Raw genomic sequence first — 19935 nt, forward strand, 5'->3', positions numbered from 1 at the left:
AGCTGTCGTGGCTTTCACAAGCGTAATGTTATGCTCTGCACAGAAAAAAATAAAGAATTAAAAAAAAAAAAGGATGATAGTATAAATATCAAAATGTTTACTCACATTTAATTGAGCAGGCGGACTGCTCAAGGAATCAGGCGTGAGTGCTAGAATCTCAACTTTGGATTTATTTAGAGCAATACACAACTGGAATAGTAAAATCTAGATACCAGGCAGTAATAGTAACAAAAATATAAAATGATAAAAAAAATAAAATATCACAATCAAATAGTTAAAAGTAGCCAAAATACCTTTATTCAACACAATATTAAAACATTCACAAAGCGTTTCGCCTATATGGCTTTCTCTAGTGGAGATAAAAAGACATGTCTGGTAGGGTAGGGTATATATAGGAGACTGATAATTGTAAAACAATTACCGTATTTTCCTGCGTATAAGACAACTTTTTAACCCTGGAAATCTTCTCAAAAGTCAGGGGTCATCTTATACGCCGGGTATAGGGCTTCCTAAAAGTCGTCTATAAGGCTGCCTAGGGCGCTATATAGGAGGGGGCACCCTGCGCCCCCATCGCCGGCCCTTCTAATGCTGCAGCCGCCTGAGCGCTCTATAGAGAGCCACAGGCGGCTGCAGCACTGCCTCTCTCCTCACCTCCCCTTCCCTGTGTAGCATGGGTGGCCGAGCTCCTCTTCATCAAGTCAGTCCGGCACTCAGTGTGCACTTCCTGTCAGTCTGGCCCGGGAACAGGTAACTGAATCTCCTGTACCGCGCGGTACCCGGCCGGACTGACAGGACGAATAGGAGCTCGGCCACCCACGCTACACAGGGAAGGGGAGGTGAGAAGAACATAGGGAGGTTTGGGGGGGGGGGGGGGGGGGAGTAAAAAGAGCGGAGGGGGGGGAGTAAAATGAATGGGGGGGGAGTAAAAAGAAAGTAAAGAACGGAGGGGGTGAGTAAAAAGAACATAGGGAGGGAGGGGGAGTAAGAAGGACACAGGGAGGGAGGGGGAGCAGTAAGAAGAACATTCTGTATAGTGTATGCTCCATGCCACACATCATGAGTGCACTTTCCACAATGCCAACAAGCTGGTAAAGTGTTTGCCCCATGCCACCCCAGTCTGAGTACAGTTTGCCCCATTTTGCCCAGCCTTGGTAGTGTTTGCCCCATGCGCCCCATAAATTCCCCAAATCCAGGTAGCAGAGTCCAGCCAGGTTTAAAATACGGTAGTCACAGCAGAATAAAGGGTTAAGAATTGGCAGTATGAGCATATTTCGCAATTAGCCTCCTGTGTGCTAGACCAGCAGGCATGGATTATAGGCCCAAACAGCCTGGCACATACCTGGGCTTTAAATGCTATTTCATATTATCATCCTTTAATGTCTTGCAGTGTAGCTCTGTCTGCTCACTGTACATCATGGCAATTTTTATTTGGTGTGCATTGGAAGAGGGGTAGTCTTATACGGCGAGTATATCCCAAACTCTATATTTTAACTTTTTTTCTTTGGTTTTTACTATATGTATTGGAGCTGAGGTGTACTGTGGTCATTGCTGCCGCCCAAATGACGTGATCAGTGGCCATATTAAAACCCAGGACATGCCGCTATGTATTATGGGATATGTAGTTTCTACCTTGAGCAGACCATGCTGCTGGGTAGAAGGAGAAAAGGGGCGTGGTTTTCTGCAGTTGGCCGCTAAGGGTATTATAGGAAACTTCGTAATTTCCTTGGGCAGACCATGCTGCTCGGGTAGAAGAAGGAAATGGGTGTGGTTTTCGGCAGTTGACCATTAAGGGAATTCTGGGAAACCTAGTAATTTAGACTCAGTGGTGAGAGGGGTGTGGTTTTCGCCCGTGAAAGGCTACTAATTAGAGAATATTAAAGTGGATTTTATCAATTAAGTTGGGGTAGCAAAGAGGGACCTGAACAAGGATACTTAGTGGATAGGAGGGGATAAATGAGTGAGAGATATAGGTCTAGCCAATGGGGGCGTGGTTGGAGTGAGACAAAAGGGGAGAGGAATGAACAAAAACATTACATAGTGGACATTTAGGGAAGTGCAATACATCATAATGTCAGTGACAAATGTTTAAATATATAGAAATAAATATATTACAATGGTAAAACAAGTAAAATAAAATATTATATTGGAAAACGCTGATAAAAATTTACATTTAGTTATAAAAAAATTAAAAGATCAAAATCTGTATTTAAACCTTTGGGGGTAAGGGTTTTTTTAAGGAACACTCACTACATTTCTTTTTGACCTAAAGTTTTTTTGATATCTCCACCTCTCCAAGGGAGTTTACATTTTTGGATCCCTATACACTTTAGATATCTGGGATTTTTTCCATGTTTTAAAAAGTGTTTAGATACGGAGTGATTAAGGTATCCATTTAATAATATTACAACAGTGCTCCGCTAATCTAGTTTTTAAACATCTTGAAGTCATGCCTACATATTAAGTCGCATGGTCACTAAAGTAGATATATCACATAGACCCCAGCCTGAATCAGGGGAGACACCCCAAGGGACAAAACTTCATAATATAGTGCGAAATCACCTGGGAAGCTGCATCAATCATATAAAAGCTAAGTACCACTGTGTGGTGTGTGTCGCACATCTGTTTTGGATGTTACAGAGGTGGGATACACACTAACAGGAATTTATTTTAGCATCAATTTTAACTATGTTAAAACCCTTGTTTTTAGGCCATAAAATGAACTACAAGTTCTATACAATCTGCACTATCTATATGTATAACTTTTTTTACAATTTGAGTATGTAAAATTTCTACCTATGACGTCATCTGGGCGCCAAAATGCGTAATTCTTTCAGAATTCTTTTGTGTTTAAGAGCTTTTCTAGGAAACTCCCACCGTACCTGAGCTGAATGCTCTCCTCTGTTGTTCCCACCTCCTATAACCTCCGATCCAGTACCAGCACTTTATTTAGTCTACCACAATACAAAAAGAAAGCGGCCCGATCCTCCTCCTCCTCCTACAGAGCGCCGCAATTGTGGAACAACCTCCCGCACACTTTAAAATCTTCCCCAAGCCTAAAGTCCGTTAAGAGATCCCTCTCTACATACCTCAAAACAGAATGCAAGTGTCATGGTTGATTATATATTTCCTACCTGTTCTATGTTAAATTTTGTATACCGTATATACTAGAGTATAAGCCGACCCGAATATAAGCCGAGGCCCCTAATTTTACCCCAAAAAACTGGGAAAACTTATTGACTCGAGTATAAGACTAGGGTGAGAAATGCAGCAGCTACTGGTAAATTTCTGAATAAAATTAGATCCTAAAAAAAATATATTCATTGAATATTTATTTACAGTGTGTGTATAATGAGTGCAGCGTGTGTGTATAATGAGTGCAGCGTGTGTGTATAATGAGTGCAGCGTGTGTGTATGAGTGCAGCGTGTGTGTATGAGTGCAGCGTGTGTGTATGAGTGCAGCGTGTGTGTATGAGTGCAGCGTGTGTGTATGAGTGCAGCGTGTGTGTATGAGTGCAGCGTGTGTGTATGAGTGCAGCGTGTGTGTATGAATGCAGAGTGTGTGTATGAATGCAGTGTGTGTGTGTGTGTGTGTGTGTGTGTTGCAGAGCCTTGGTGGGGGGTGGGCAATGTTTTTTTAATTTTTTTTATTATTTACATTTTTGTTATTATTATTTATTATTTTTTTATTTAATTTAATTATTATTATTTTAGTATTATTATTTATTATTTAATTATTATAATTTTTTTAATATTATAAAAAAAAAAAAATTTCGTCCCCCCTCCCTGCTTGATACATAGCAGGGAGGGGGGCTCTCCTTCCCTGGTGGTCCAGTGGCATTGGTAGTTCAGGGGGGGAAGAGGGGGGCTGGCAGAGCTGTAACTTACCTTTCCTGCAGCTCCTGTCAGCTCTCTCCTCCTCCGCGCCGTCCGTGCAGCTCCCTCTGTCAGCTCCCAGTGTAAGTCTCGCGAGAGCCGCGGCTCTCGCGAGATTTACACTGGGAGCTGACCGAGGTGCTGAACGGACGGCGCAGAGGAGGAGAGAGCTGACAGGAGCTGAAGGAAAGGTAAGTTACAGCTCTGCCAGCCCCCCTCTCCCCCAGTCTGTATTATGGCAATGCAAATTGCCATAATACAGACTATTGACTCGAGTATAAGCCGAGTTGGGGTTTTTTAGCACAAAAAATGTGCTAAAAAACTCAGCTTATACTAGAGTATATACGGTATATTGTATTTGTATTTTATTGTACCATAATGTATTATTGCAATGTTTTGTGGACCCAGGACATACTTGAAAACGAGAGAAATATCAATGTATCTTTCCTGGTGAAATATTTTATAAATAAAAATAAATAAATTATTAGTCTCTTATATATACCCTACCAGGCATGTCTTTATCTCCTAGAGTTTTGCACCGGGGCCCCATCGATTGTGTGTACGCCAGAACCAAACCTTCCTCGATTGGATTCTCTCCATTTGTCCTGGCAGAATCCAGGAGGCGGGCATTCTCCCTAACAGTTTCAGTGACCACTGTCTAGTGTACTGCATGCACAAAATAAAGGCCACTAAATCCCGTCCCAAGATTAAAATCACCAAGTCTTTCAAAAAATGTAATCTTGAATCCTTTAAAGGTGTTCTCAAGAACATACCATGGCACAAATTAGGTCTAATACTAGATCGAGACACTGCAATTGCATGCTTTCATTCCGAGATCTTGGGTGTTTGAAATTTGCATGCCCCTCTGCGTAAAGTGCGACTAAAAGGGACACACCTGCTATGGGTTACAGCTGACCTCATTCAAATGTACCAGTTTAGAGATACACTGTGGTCAAAGGTCAAGCGTGAAAAATTCAACAACCTATCAAACCCAAGAAACTTCTGGAAAATCATACATAGCATACAATCCCCCACAATCCACTCTCAAAATAGACAACAAACATTGCAACACCCCCTAGATGTAGAAAATGCCTTTAATTATTTTGTTGGATGTGCTACCACCCTGGTTGCTAAGATAACAAATTACACTCATGTTCAGACCACAAATAAAGATCAGTCCCTGCCAAATCTGCAAAATCCTTATATAGAGAAAATCAATTTTAGACCTGTGCCTGTTAGTGTCGTTAATAAACATCTTAATAATTTAAAAAATAAAAAACAGTGTGGGCCAGATCAAATCCCAGCAATGTTGCTGAAGCTCAGTGTGCCAGCAATTGCTAAACCGGTCACTACCCTTATCAATGAATCCGTGGGTGTCAGGATACATACCCAAACTTTGGAAGACTGCGAGAGTAGTGCCTATTCATAAAAGTGGTCACACTACTTTGGTTTCTAACCATCGCCCAATATCGTTGCTCCGAGTATTGTAAAAAAAAAAAAAAAAAATTGAAAAACGCGTTCACACGCAACTATGTGAATATTATCAACGATCAAATTATCTGACCCCTGATCAAACAGGCTTTCGTCCAACTCACTCAACTTCGACTGCCCTCTTAAAAGTTTGCAATGACATCCAAATTGGCATGGAACAAGGAGACTTAACTGAAGCTATTTTCCTTGATTTTACCAAGGCCTTTGACACAGTACACCATGGCATTCTTTTGCAAAAACTCAGGCACTGATGATCGTCCGCTAATGATCGTATGTTTCAGACCGATTGCAATATGTGGCCATTTCTGATCGCGCTTCCCTCCTTCTTCCAGTCAAGTGTGGTGTTCCCCAAGGCTCCATTCTCGGCCCCCTGCTATTCCCATTATTTATAAATGATCTGCCTAAAGTCTGCAAATCCTCAACTGTACACATCTACGCTACTAAACCCAAGCTACCGCAGCTTGAGGCTGTGCTCCAAAACCAATTCACAGAGGTAGAAAAGTGGATAGCGAATAACAAACTCTTCCTAAACACTGACAAAATTGTTACAATGATCTTTGGAACTGTACCTAAATTACATAAACTACCAAAGCAACAATTGTGTATCAGAACAAATTCAAATAGCACACTGACAGCAGTCTGCGATTTTAAATATCTAGGTATGTTGCTAGACCCCAATCTATCCATTGGCCTTCAAATTGAAAAAAATCTCTTCAAAACTTTACCCAAAACTAGGTGCCCTGTACAGAAACAAATCCTGCCTAAGCCCTACATTAAGGAAACAGATAATGCAACAAATGCTAATGCCGGTCATTGATTATGGGGATGTAGTGTATGCACCCGCACCGCAAACCCACCTTAATAAACTTAATATAATTTGTTTTGCCGCTTTGTACTAGAATGTAATTACTTTACCCACCATTGTGACATGTTAAAAGAGCTAAACTGGTTGTTGGTGGAATCCCGACAACCTCTTCATCTTTCCAGCCTTGTGCATATCAGCATTTCTGGGAAGCTCCCATACTACCCGAGTAAAATGCTCACCCCAGCTGTTCCCACCTCCTATAACCTCCGATCCAGTACTATCACGATATTTAGCATACCGCAATACAAAAATAAAGTGGCTTGATACTCCTTTTCCTACAGAGCAGCGCAATTATGGAATAACCTCAGGGACACAGTTAAATCTAAAATCTTTTAAAATATCTATGGCAATATTTCTCAGCATAGAATGCACTTTTCACGGTTGAATATTTATTACCGGTTATGTATTAAATTCATATATGTGTGTGTATATATATATATATATATATATATATATATATATATATATATATATATATATATATATATATATATATATATATAGTTTGTATATTGTATTTTTTTAATATTGTATTCTATTGTAACAATGTTTTGTGGACTCAGGACATACTTGAAAACGAGAGAAATCTCAATGTATCCATCCCGGTAAAATATATATTTTTAAATAAATAAAAGGTGAGTGCAACATACAACACTTAACGAGGAAGTGAACACTTAATAGTAGAGGATAGGTGTATAAATTATTCAATTGGTAAACCAGCAGGCTTTATATGTGTTGCTTAAAATTTATTACCCATAAAATATCCTATCAATTTAATATTAAAATAGTGGTAGTATTCCGGTCGGTAGCTTAGAGTATCTCAATTGTCCAAATTTTTTTTTTTTTTAAATAGATTCCCAAATAACTTATGGTCTAATTAGACCTAGAGGGAATAGTCTAATTTCAAACCTTGGTACTCTATGGTTAATGAAAGAGAGTATTACTAAGCTGTTGACTGGCCTAAAGCCACATTAGGGGGTGTACTGTTAGAATCCTGAAAAATTGGATCAGCGGTTGGAAATGGAGCTGCATATAACCCAAAATACTTGGGGCAAACAAATGAAAAAGTATATGTGTATTTGGTGATCCACATATATTGGACTAAATACAGCAATGGTATAGGATATATCAACTTATGAAGATCCCCCAAAAAGCTATTCTGATTAGGATGTCTAAAAAGCTATTGTCCTCATAAGATAACTGTTTCCAACCTCCTGCTCCAGTGAGCTGTGCATACTACTGCTTTCCCCATGCATGCATCTGAATTAGGACTCTTTCTTTCTGCTATTTGATAGTGATTTGTAACTATCATCACTGCTATTGGACTCTCTTTACATTTTTTTTTATATATTTTTATACTTTTTCTAGTATCTTTCTACATAGTTTGTTACTTGTCGCAACCTTTCTCTATTTACCTTATCTATTACATGTGTCAGTAGGGCTTAGAGGAAGCCCTACTTCAGTTTTGGTTTCTTTAGCGCTGTTTCCCCTACCCTGTATTTTTTACAAACCCCTATGTGCTAACCAGTTTATAAGCAGGAATATACAACAGACAAGAGCTCACCCACTGAAGTTGCAGGAAGGCATTTTAACTTATCACAGAGGAAAGGGTCCTTTACCGTAAGAACAATAAAGATGTGGAATACTCGGCCTAAAGAGGCTGCCTTATCAGATTCTATAGATACATTTTAAAAAGGATTGGATCCTTTATAGCATAAGCAGAATATTCAAGGATAGAATTTATGTGTAATACCAAAACACAAGTAAACAAGGCGCTGAAATATTACCCCCACCATTACTATAATTCTAATAAGGAGCACCTTATAAAGTGCAATAGCCAGAAAATATAAAGCCAAATATAATTTTTAAAAAGTGCACCGTCATTAAATCACAATTTCCAGCGCTTGTGACCATCACAATACAATAATATTGATGTGAAATGTATACAGAAGAGCTTTATAACTAAATTGCACTATGTTATATCGTAGTATTATGTAGTATCTATTCATATCATTTGAATTGACAAACTATTTACAGTGTCAGAAGTGCACTTGTTCAAAAGTACATTATTGCATATATTTTTCGAGGATTGTTGAGAAGCACTTTTGTGGTGGAATCTCGGTAAAAAAATAAATTTAGTAGGCCGAGATTACCACGTGGCATGTGTACGTGCATATGCTGACGTATCGATCAGTTGGTTGCACGAGGCAAGATACGATCAGTAGTGTACGGAGCATGTGCAAGAATACAGGATGTAGTATTCCCCCTCCTCCATTGTGCTGGACAAGCCATGCGGTCAAACAGGAAGTTAATTCTTATTTGTATTGATTGGTTAAGAGAATGTGCGGGTGGAGCTTAATATGGGAGGAGTTATGTGCCTATATAAGGAGCCTGCACTATTGTCCGGGGCTCAGAATTTGCTGTATTTTGGTGACATTAGTCCCTCTGAGTCCCGATCGGTGATCCAATAAAGAATCTCTTCCTTCCTGAAGAAACCTGTGTCCATCTCTCTGTGCTTCGCTTCCGTCAGTTTCTCCGGTATCACTTTATTGCAACATTTTTTTTTTTTTTTTTTTAAACAAAAAGGTGAAAAGCGCACTTGTTTAACATTAAAGGGACACTGTAGGCACCCAGACAACTTCAGCTAATTGAGATGGCTTGGGTGCTAAGTTCCTTTTGCACTTAGTGCTGCAATGTTTACATTACACCACCAAGTCTGCCCACAGTGGCTGTCTACCCTAATTCCACTAGAGGGCTTCCTGAATAATAACGGACATTATGTACGTTTTTCCCCATAGGAAAGCATTGATTCCTAAGGCGTGGCATTTGTTGCTCATCACAGGCCGTCAGAAGGGTCAGAGCCAGGATGCACTGCAGAGGGAAATCGGCAATGGAAAAAGGCGAGCAAATAAAGGGTTTTTAACCCTTTATTCACCCTGGCGCAGGGGGGGGGGGGAAGAGACCGATAAGGGACAGGGAGGGGAGGAGACCGATAAGGGACAGGGAGGGGAAGAGACCGATAAGGGACAGGGAGGGGAAGAGACCGATAAGGGACAGGGAGGGGAGGAGACCGATAAGGGACAGGGAGGGGAGGAGACCGATAAGGGACAGGGAGGGGAGGAGACCGATAAGGGACAGGGAGGGGAGGAGACAGATAAGGGACAGGGAGGGGAGGAGACAGATAAGGGACAAGGAGGGGAGGAGACAGATAAGGGACAAGGAGGGGAGGAGACAGATAAGGGACAGGGAGGGGAGGAGACAGATAAGGGACAGGGAGGGGAGGAGACTGGAGCAAAGAGATTGACCATGTAGGCTCAGCAGTGTAAGCACTGCCTTTTCTGTAACCAAGCATGTCAATGGATGTAAATGGCCTCATGAGGTTGCCTCAGTTAATTATAGTTATATTCTTGATAAAGTAAGCTACAATTCTACAATTCTCATTTGGATGAACCGAATTATTCTGTTTAACCCCTTAAGGACACATGAAATGTGTGACATGTCATGACTCCATTTTATTACAGAAGTTTGGTCCTTAAGGGGTTAAGTTCACTACCTACTTGCATTTGTTGATTGCATTTAAGTATTGTAAGGGCAGTCTCCTAAGTTACTATCAATAAAGACCTTATTTAAATATGGTTTTGATTAAAATAGTTTTTTTGTATCAGGACAAGTAGATTGGGAAAACGCTTTAGTCCCTGAACTAAAATTTTACATCTCAGTAAGCTAGGTGAAGGATCCAAGTGCTTTTAGTCCAAAAATAGTACAACGCGTTTTGGCTAGGATGCGTTCCTCAGGTGTATAGTCACATACTGTTCAGTCTCTATTTTTAAAGGTTGAAGTTGGGAGCCTGAACTACCTTAAAGGGACTCTCCAGTGTCAGGAAAACAAACCTGTTTTCCGGTCACTAGAGAATCCCTACAGTGCCCACCTCCCTCCTGCCCCCCATCCCATGTTGCTGAAGGGGTTCAAACCCCTTCAGACACTTACCTGAATCCAGCGCCGACATCCCTTTGCGCTGGGTCAGGCTCCGCCCACGCTCCTCACCTGCTGACGATTCTTTTGGATCAACAGCATAAAAGAATGGGCTTCACTGTGGAAGTTGATGAACTTTAGTCTTTTTTTTCAACCTAGACCACTGTGGGACTCTTTTTGTTCTTAATAAATATTCCTTTATCAAGTTCTGCATTTGTCTGGTAGAGGAGCACTTTGCCTGAAGATAATAATACTAATTAATAGTATTTTTGATTACACAGATATTTTGCTAGCTTTTATGTGTGAGTTTTTAATCTCATTTGTTTGGGGAACTAAGGCACCCCATTTATAAACTCTTAGTGGTGGCAGTTTTGACATTAGAGTTAAGTGTGGGATTGTTAATCATTATTTTTATCTAGTGCAGACAAATAATGATATGTAGCTTTCTCATCCCAGAACCAAGTCGCAAGCACACTTGCAGAGACAACAAAGAACCACATGGGAGTAGCACCCTATTGGAGGTGCAAAGCAACCTGAAGTGCTCCAAGTGTTTGAAATTATCCTTTAAAATCACAAAATGTAAAGGAACATATTTGTCATATAAAATAAACAAAAACAATGAAAGTTACAATTTTGTTTAATGACAGTCAAATTGGCTATTTAAACAGATAAATGAATATTAATACTGTATATACTCTAGTATAAACAGAGTTTTTCAGCACATTAATAAAATATTAAAAATAATAATAATTAAAAAAAAATAACAATATAACAAAAAAATGTAAATAATAATTAATAAAATAAATAGAACAAAAAAAAGATTCAAATATTAATAAAATAATAATCAAAATGCCCACCCCCCCACCAGCGCGCACACACACTGCACTCATACGCGCGCACACACTGCACTCATACGCGCACACACACTGCACTCATACGCGCACACACACTGCACTCATACGCACACACACTGCACTCATTATATACACACACTGTAAATAAATATTCAATTAATATAATTTTTTTAGGATCTAATTTTATTTAGAAAATTACCAGTAGCTGCTGCATTTCCCACCCTAGTCTTATACTCGAGTCAATAAGTTTTCCCAGTTTTTTGGGGTAAAATTAGGGGCCTCGGCTTATATTCGGGTCGGCTTATACTCTAGTATATACGGTAAGTAGAAGCAAATGCCATTCAAATTGTGATGACCCATGATTGTCTGTTTAAGATACTGCAAAGAAACAATGAAATATACACAAAATAACTCCAATTTTGAAAGCAAACTATAAACATTCCAACATATTGTGGCAAAACTGGGGGGAGATGAGGGTATTTATTGCCCCAGATGAAGAGGGGACATCCACAACTGTTATTACCCATAAATTGTTGCATATGGCCCGATGGGCATCTGTCTGAGTTTGGAGCTCTGGCTTTGATCAAGACCCACCTACCCCCCTCGTGGTTCCCGTTGAGTTTGATGCAGTCAGAGTGCAGACATATATAATATATATATATATATATATATATTTTTTTTTTTTTTTTTAAAAAGGCATTACTGTGCTTAACCTCATACTATCATTCTCCCCCCCCCCCCCACACACACACACACACAATTGTCACTTGCTCACTTACCCTGTCACAGTCACTCTCCCTCACTCTATTATACTCATCCCAACCTTGTCACACTTACCACCCCTACCACACTGACCCAGTAACACTACCCCTTACCTGTCGTCTCTACCCCCAAACACTAAAATTTCTGCACCTCACCTTATCACACATATCCCCCCTCCCCCATACTAGCTGCCACATTCATCCCCTGAAGATAGTCATTGGCAAATACATACAGCTCCCATGAATGAAACACAGCCTCACCATAAACACAGCACAAAAAAACAACATTGATCCCAGCATGCACTTGATGGGAGAAAGCAAGTCTAGCTTCGCCACAACCAACAAACATCTTAAAAATGACCCACACACCTTTTTGTCCAGGCTGGTTAGCAAGCAGCTATTGTTATTTAACACAACACCACCTTCTCTCTTTGGGTAGTCAGAATTTTCCAGAAGTGCGTTACATATGCTGGAAAACACAGGAAAAACAAACCAGTGTGAATTATACATGTGTTCAATTATTTGCAAAACAGACTCGAGAAGTTTTTTATCATATTTTATATACAACATGAAGAGATCTGAAAGGGCCTTGAGGACCAAATGTGTTATTAAATGAATCTGTTCTTTAAAGGGTTACTCCAGGCACCATGACCACTTCATTGATTTGAAGTGGTCATGCTACCTAAATACTGTATGTCCAGTGCTATGAAATGCTGCACACATACAGGAGTTTAATCCATCTGCTGCCAGAGGCCTGGAGCTAGAATTCAGAGTGGCTAATTTTAATTCTATATATATGGGAAGTCTGAAGTCAGTAGGCACAGCATGCTGGCAACAGGTGTATAAAGAAGACATCAAGTGCTGCTCATTTACTCCTCTCAGCTCTCCTGTCAGTGGAAGAGGACCATGCTGCAGGGTATACTTTGCCATGGAGCTTGAGCAGATTTAAAGGGACACTATAGTTCAGTAACATTTTCCTTTATTTTTTAGTGTATGTATTGGGGCTGATATGTACTATATTCATTGCTGCCGCCCAGGAGTAGTGAAAGTTTGAGCACAGGGCTTAATTTTGTATAAACAGTGATATCAGTGACAGTAACAGGGGTTGACAATTGTATTAGATATTAAGTAAATACTTGTTTTTCTTTTATTAACATCAATGCAGCAAAAATTTAAATAAAAAAAAAAACATTTAAAAAAAGGTTCACACAACACAATAATGTCAGTTGGCACGTTAGGTTAAGTAGCAATTGATTAAATAACACAAGAATCTAAACCAACGTGGCTGCTCAGCCAGTTTAAAAAAAAAATAAAAAGGAAACCTTTCTCTAAAAATACACAATTTATACAGAACATATACATAATTCAAAAAACACTTTTAAAAAGCAAAAATGTCATGACAGTTGTGTGTAATTATGTTACCATCAAGGTTTAACCATTGCAAGACTTTCTAGTAGGATACTTTATGTGGAGTGAAATCATGACATGGACATTTACAAAGATATTTACCACCTAGCAACAGTTGAAAGATTCATTCTAAAATAGTCAGTGTAATGAATGTATATACGGTATGTCATTTCTTGTATGGCTCTCATATAGACAGTGCTTTAGACAGATTGGCACATTAAGAATATAACAAAGGATTTTAAAAAAAAATGACAATTTAACCCCTTAAGGACACATGACATGTCTGACACGTCATGATTCCCTTTTATTCCAGAAGTTTGGTCCTTAAGGGGTTAAATACACTGCTGTGTTAACATAAAGATTACTAAGAAGCATCCTGTGGAATTCATACTTTGCCTTGTGTAATGTTCCCTTAATAATGTCTATAATAATGATAATAACCCATGTGTTTCTGCTTTATAACATCCAGGTATAGAATTCATGAAAACTGCATTTGTTTCCTCAAGTGTCAGCAACGCTGTTTTTATTTGCCCTGCAGATATGCGTATAATTTTATTTTATGCCCTCTGACAAGCCTTTTTTTTCTAATAGATGCAAATAAACCTTTGAACATTTCTTCATACTTCAATCTTTAAACACTCCCACCACCATAACACCTCAAGCTCAAGATTTGATAAAGTTTTCACAGGAAGAAACAAGAATTCTTCTCAACTTGACTTAAACGGACACTATAGTCACCAGAACAACTAAAGCTTAATGTAGTTGTTCTAGTGAGTACAGTCAGCCCCTGCAGTTTTTTGCGGTTAACACAGTCTTTTCAAATTCCCTTTATTAAAACAGCTTTAAAATAAATCCACAAAGCGTATCACCAACACAGGGCTTTTTCAAGTGGAAAACAGAAAAATAATGCCTGACAAACACGGGTTTATATAGGAGATGTAAACATATCAATACTGAATTTGGCACAAAATGACGTCATAAGCATATGACATTCATTAAAATAAGATTTTACAAAATCAATTAGTAAAGTGTATATCTATTAGTAAGTCTGTTATAAAGGGTGTCACTGTATATGAGTGCAAAGTAGTAGCAAATAACAATAGAAAAACGAAGCTTGGAAGCCCTGTGATGGTGAATCATGCTGTGCATTCATTTTAAAGCTATTTTAATAAAGTGATTTTTACTTTTATAATGTGATTGTGCCAGTTTACTTTTTACTGCTTTGTTTTATATTTTATTGCCTGTCATCAAGTCTAATTCCTCAGTGAGGATCTCACTAAAGAATCCTAGGTGGGTATACCACCCATGCCTATTCACTGAGCGGTTTGTCTGCTCAATCAAATGTGAGTAATATTCAATTTTTATTACACTCCTAGTCTTGTTTATAAAGAGAGCATATTGTAGTTTCCTTTTTTGGGGGGGAGGGGGTGATTTACGGTCTCCATATTGCTGAGATATCTGGTGACTACAACTATTCCTGTATCCAATAAGTGGGGATTGTATCACTGTTCGCCATTCATACTAGAGCTGGTAAAAGTTCTGTTAAACGTGAGTAGGATTACATAAGATTTACATACTACTGGATAAGACTGTTGTAATATACTACACCAGCAGTTCCCAAAGTGTGGGTCGCGACCCACTGGTGGGTCGCAGGGCGATTCCCAGTGGGTCGCGCTGACCCACACATCCAGGGCCGCCGGCTAGTCAGGCAGACTGACACTAGGAGGGAGCCCGGCGGCTTGCCCTGTATGCCGCCGGGCTCCCTCCAATCAGTCTGCCCAGCAGCTCCGGTCTGCAGCTCCGCCGGGTGCAGAGCTGCAGACCGTGTGATAGGAGTCTCGCGAGCTCCCAGAGCGTTACCATGGCAACACTCTTGGAGCTCGCGAGACTTTTATTATACGGTCTGCAGCTCTGCACCCGGCGGAGCTCCAGTGGCAACTCCACGCATGGCTACTAGAGGTGTTTCCTGGGGCAGTGCTAGAGACGCTAAACTTTACTCATAGAGATGCATTGATTCAATGCATCTCTATGAGGTGATGCTGATGAGTCAGAGCAGCGTTTGGCTCCGCCCTCTGGCTAAGCCTCATTAGCAGAGATCATCAGAATCGACAATCTCATCCAAGCCAATGCTTTCCTATGGGAAAATAATGTGATTTATTGAGGTCATCAGGAGGCAGAGCCAGCACCAACAGACTGGAATAAAGGTAAGATTGTACTATGTTTAGGGGGAGAAGTGGGGGACTACATAGTGTTTTTAACACTGTAGGGTCAGAAATACAGGTTTGTGTTTCAAACCCTAAAGCGTTCCTGGGGGCATTAAGTGACAAATTTATAAACCTAAAAATATAATAATAAAAAAGGGCTGATTAACCCTTGAATAGTGTAATATATTTTTTTTTGTTTTTAAAGTTAGATCTATTTTCATGTATATATTTTATAGCTTACAAAAGTGCTCACTGTGTCCATAACCCTGCTATGGGAAATACCGTATTTTTCGCTCCATAAGACGCACTTTTTTCCCCCTCAAAAGTGAGGGGAAATGTCTGTGCGTCTTATGGAGCGAATATGAAGCTTTACTTACCTGTCTTGTAGCGTGGGCCGGCTTCACAGCGCGCACCGCGGTACAGGAACTTCAATTTCAGGTTCCGGTTTCCGGCAGGACTGAAAGGAAGTGCGCACTCAGTGTGCACACTTCCTTTCAGTCCCGCCGGAAACCGGAAACTGAAATTGAAGATCCAGTACCAATTATGCGCGCTGTAAGGCCAGCCCATGCTAAAAGACAGGTAAGTAATTATGGGACGAGGGGAGGGGGACAGTATGGGAGAGGAGAGACGACTATGGGAGGGGGGGAGAAGAAGACTATGGGAGGGGGGGAGAAGAAGACTATGGGAGGGGGGGAGAAGAAGACTATGGGAGGGGGGGAGAAGAAGACTATGGGAGGGGGGGAGAAGAAGACTATGGGAGGGGGGAGAAGAAGACTATGGGAGGGGGGGAGAAGAAGACTATGGGAGGGGGGGAGAAGAAGACTATGGGAGGGGGGAGGAGAAGACTATGGGAGGGGGGAGGAGAAGACTATGGGAGGGGGGAGGAGAAGACTATGGGGGGGGAGAAGACTATGGGAGGGGGGGAGAATATGACTATGGGAGGGGGGGAGAAGACTATGGGAGGGGGGGAGAAGACTATGGGAGGGGGGGGGGAAGACTATGGGAGGGGGGGGAAGACTATGGGAGGGGGGGCAGAAGACAGTTTGTTCAGAATATTTTTTTTTCTGGGTTTCTTCCTCTAAAAACTAGGTGCGTCTTATGGTGTGGTGCGTCTTATGGAGCGAAAAATATGGTACATTTTAGGGATCTGGCTAAATAAAAATGCACGTTTAAACATTTGTTACTCAATATATAATGAGAATATAATCTTTTAACCTAGATCTTTATTTCTAGAAGAAAAATTAAAAAGAATTACATTTCCTATGATTAAGAAAACATTCTACTCACACATTTAAATCATAGTACTGATTGGAGAGAATAAGTTCTTTCACATATCCTTTTTTAACATCTGGAAATCTTGTCTCCTGTAAGAGAAAAGTTAATGGACATTTGAAAACTATTCAGTCAAAATGTTCTCTGGACATATGTGTTTAAAATGTCAAATACAATACTAACAGTATTTTAATTCGGCTCAACAAAGGCTCCTAAATCTACAGCACTAGAAACTGTAAACTAAAAACATTACATGGGCAGTCTATCACTGCCATCAAAAGACAGATTAAATTGATATTGATAATGTGAAAGTCATTGCTCAGGAAAATAGAGCACGAGTGCCTTAGTTACCCTGATATAGCTCAGGCAAGCACATCTTGCAAGTGCTAAAGGTGTAGCACTGTTTTAACACTGCAGCATTGGCAATAAATGAAATTAGAATGTCCCCACTCATCACGCTTTCTTGTCAACATAGCGATCAAATAAACATAATTTATCTTAATAATATATTGATTGCTTTAGGGAGGTGTTAAGTGATATGGTGAAAATACCTGCAAACAAAAAGCTAGCCAGAAACATTAACCCCTTCAGGACGGAGTCAATAGTGCACGTTCTGATCAAAACAAAACGTAAACAAAAACAGGAATTTGCGCTATATGTCTGTTCACCCGTAGTTCCCCTCTTTCAAATTATATGCACCCACACTTATTATACATCGTTTTGTTCAGGAGAAACAGGGCTTTAATCTATCATTAACTATTCATATATGGAACATAATTCATTATGAATAAAATTAAAAAAAAAGTGAGAAAATAAGATTTTTTTTTTTAAATTTGCATTTCCGTCTGACATTTTAACTGTGAATGTCATAACACTGTTAGGTTTTACTGCAAAAAAATGCACATATTTGTAATCAGCGATGTCTCACGAGTACAACAGTACCCCCCATTAACAAGTTTTATGGTGTTTTGGAAAGTTACAGGGTCAAATATAGAACATTCCATTTTCAAATTGAAATTTTCCAGATTAGTAATGTTACCTTTGAGACGGTGTGGTAGCCCAGGAATGAGAATTACCCCCATAATGGCTAGGGATCGACCGATATTGATTTTTTTAGAGCCGATACCGATACCGATATTCTGTGAACTTTCAGGCCGATAGCCGATATAATTTGCCGATATTCTGTACATTTACCATTTTGGAAAATAAAAACAATTTCTAAAGGTAAATGCACAAAATATACATGCCACGTGTAGTGGATGCAGTGTGTTTAGACAGGGGAGCTGTGTATGTTTGTGTAGTGTGTATGTAGGGGATGCAGTGTTTGTTGTGTGTGTGTGTGTGTGTGTCTGTGTAGTGGATGCAGTGTGTGTTTGTGTTGTGGATGCAGTGTGTGTTTGTGTTGTGGATGCAGTGTGTGTTTGTGTTGTGGATGCAGTGTGTATTTGTCTAGTGTGTTTGTGTAGTGTGTGGGTAGTGTGCGTAAAGTGAATGCAGTGTGTGTGTAAAGTGAATGCTGTATATACTAAATGCAAAGTGTGTGTGTTTGTGTAGTGTGTGTGTATTTGTGTAGTGTGTATAGTGAATGTAGTGTGTTTATATAATGCAGAGTGTGTGTGTTTGTATAGTGTATGTATATAATGCAGAGTGTGTGTGTAGTGTGCATTATATAAACACTACACAAACACACACTGAATTATATAAACACACTACACAAACACACACTGAATTATATAAACACACTACACAAACACACTGTGTATATAATGCAGTGTGTTTGTATAGTGTGTGTATAATGCAGTGTGTTTGTATAGTGTGTGTGTATAATGCAGTGTGTTTGTATAGTGTGTGTGTATAATGCAGTGTGTTTGTATAGTGTGTGTGTATAATGCAGTGTGTTTGTATAGTGTGTGTGTATAATGCAGTGTGTTTGTATAGTGTGTGTGTGTGTGTATATATAATGCAGTGTGTGTTTGTATAGTGTGTGTATATAATGCAGTGTGTGTTTGTATAGTGTGTGTGTATATAATGCAGTGTGTGTCTATACAAACACACTGCATTATATACACACACACACAATACAAACACACTGCATTATATACACACACACACTATACAAACACACACTGCATTATTATACACACACATTATACACACACACACTATTCAAACACACTGAATTATATACACAGTGTGTTTGTGTAGTGTATGTGTATGTGTATAATAATAGAGTGTATTTTATATTAAATTAATATTTTTTTTATATGTTTAATTATTGTAATTTTTTTGTTGTTGTCCCCCTCCCTGTTTTTTGCCTTGCCGGGGGGGGGGGGGGGGGGGGGGCAGTCAGTGGCACTGGCTTAGGCTGCTGGGGGGGGGGGGGTGAGCGGGCAGCAAGCGTTTACTCACCTCCCAGCAGCTCCTCCAGCTCCCCAGTGGAAATCTCGCGAGACCCGCGGCCGTCAGAGCTGGCCGCGGGTCTCGCGAGATTTACACTGGGGAGCTGGAGGAGTTGCTGGGAGGTGAGTAAATGCTTGCTGCCCGCCCCCCCAGGACCGCCGGGCTTGTAATGAGCCTGGCGGTCCTGGGAGGTATTATCGGCAATATCGGTATCCCTATTGGCCGATACCGATATTGCCGAAAATACCGAATATCGGTCGATTATATCGGTAAAACCGATAATCGGTCGATCCCTAATAATGGCATAGCATTTGAAAAAGAAGACACCCCACTTTCAATACCTTGGCTTATGTTTAGTCTTTTTTAGTAGCCACTTAGTCACAAACACTGGCCAAAGTTAGCGTTCATATTTGTTTTTGTGTGAAAAAAGCAAAAAACTAATATTTGGCCAGTGTTTGTGACTAAGTGGCTACTAAGAAAGACTGGACATACCCCACTTGCAATACCTCGGGTTGTCTACTTTTGCAAATGATATGCCATCATGGGGGTAATTCTCATTCCTGGGCTACCATACACTCTCAAAGGCAACATAACCAATCTGGCAAATTTCAATGTGAAAAAAATGAAATGCAAGCCTTATATGTGACTCTCTAACTTTCCAAAACACCATAAAACCTGTACATGGGGGGTACTGTTATTCTCGGGAGACTTCACTAAACACATATATTAGTGTTTTAAAACAGTAAAACATATTACAACAATAATATAGACCATAAAAGTGCCGTTCGCTTGTAAAAAATTTGAAAAACTTCACTTTTACTTAAAATATCATCGTT

General features: G+C 39.9%; 1 protein-coding gene across 3 annotated transcripts in view; it reads right to left on the bottom strand.

Moving 5' to 3' along the window:
* RNF216 (ring finger protein 216) overlaps positions 1-19935 on the bottom strand; it is a 288938-nt gene that overhangs the window by 138032 nt on the left and 130971 nt on the right. For all 3 annotated transcript variants that reach the window (XM_063430189.1, XM_063430187.1, XM_063430188.1), the window contains 2 exons: positions 16715-16791; positions 12186-12285 (listed from right to left, as the gene is read on the bottom strand). In XM_063430189.1, the coding sequence (XP_063286259.1) occupies positions 12186-12285; positions 16715-16791 (177 nt within the window). The remainder of the gene's footprint in view (positions 1-12185; positions 12286-16714; positions 16792-19935) is intronic.

This window comes from Pelobates fuscus, chromosome 8 (assembly GCF_036172605.1).
Source record: "Pelobates fuscus isolate aPelFus1 chromosome 8, aPelFus1.pri, whole genome shotgun sequence".
Lineage (NCBI taxonomy): Eukaryota > Metazoa > Chordata > Amphibia > Anura > Pelobatidae > Pelobates > Pelobates fuscus.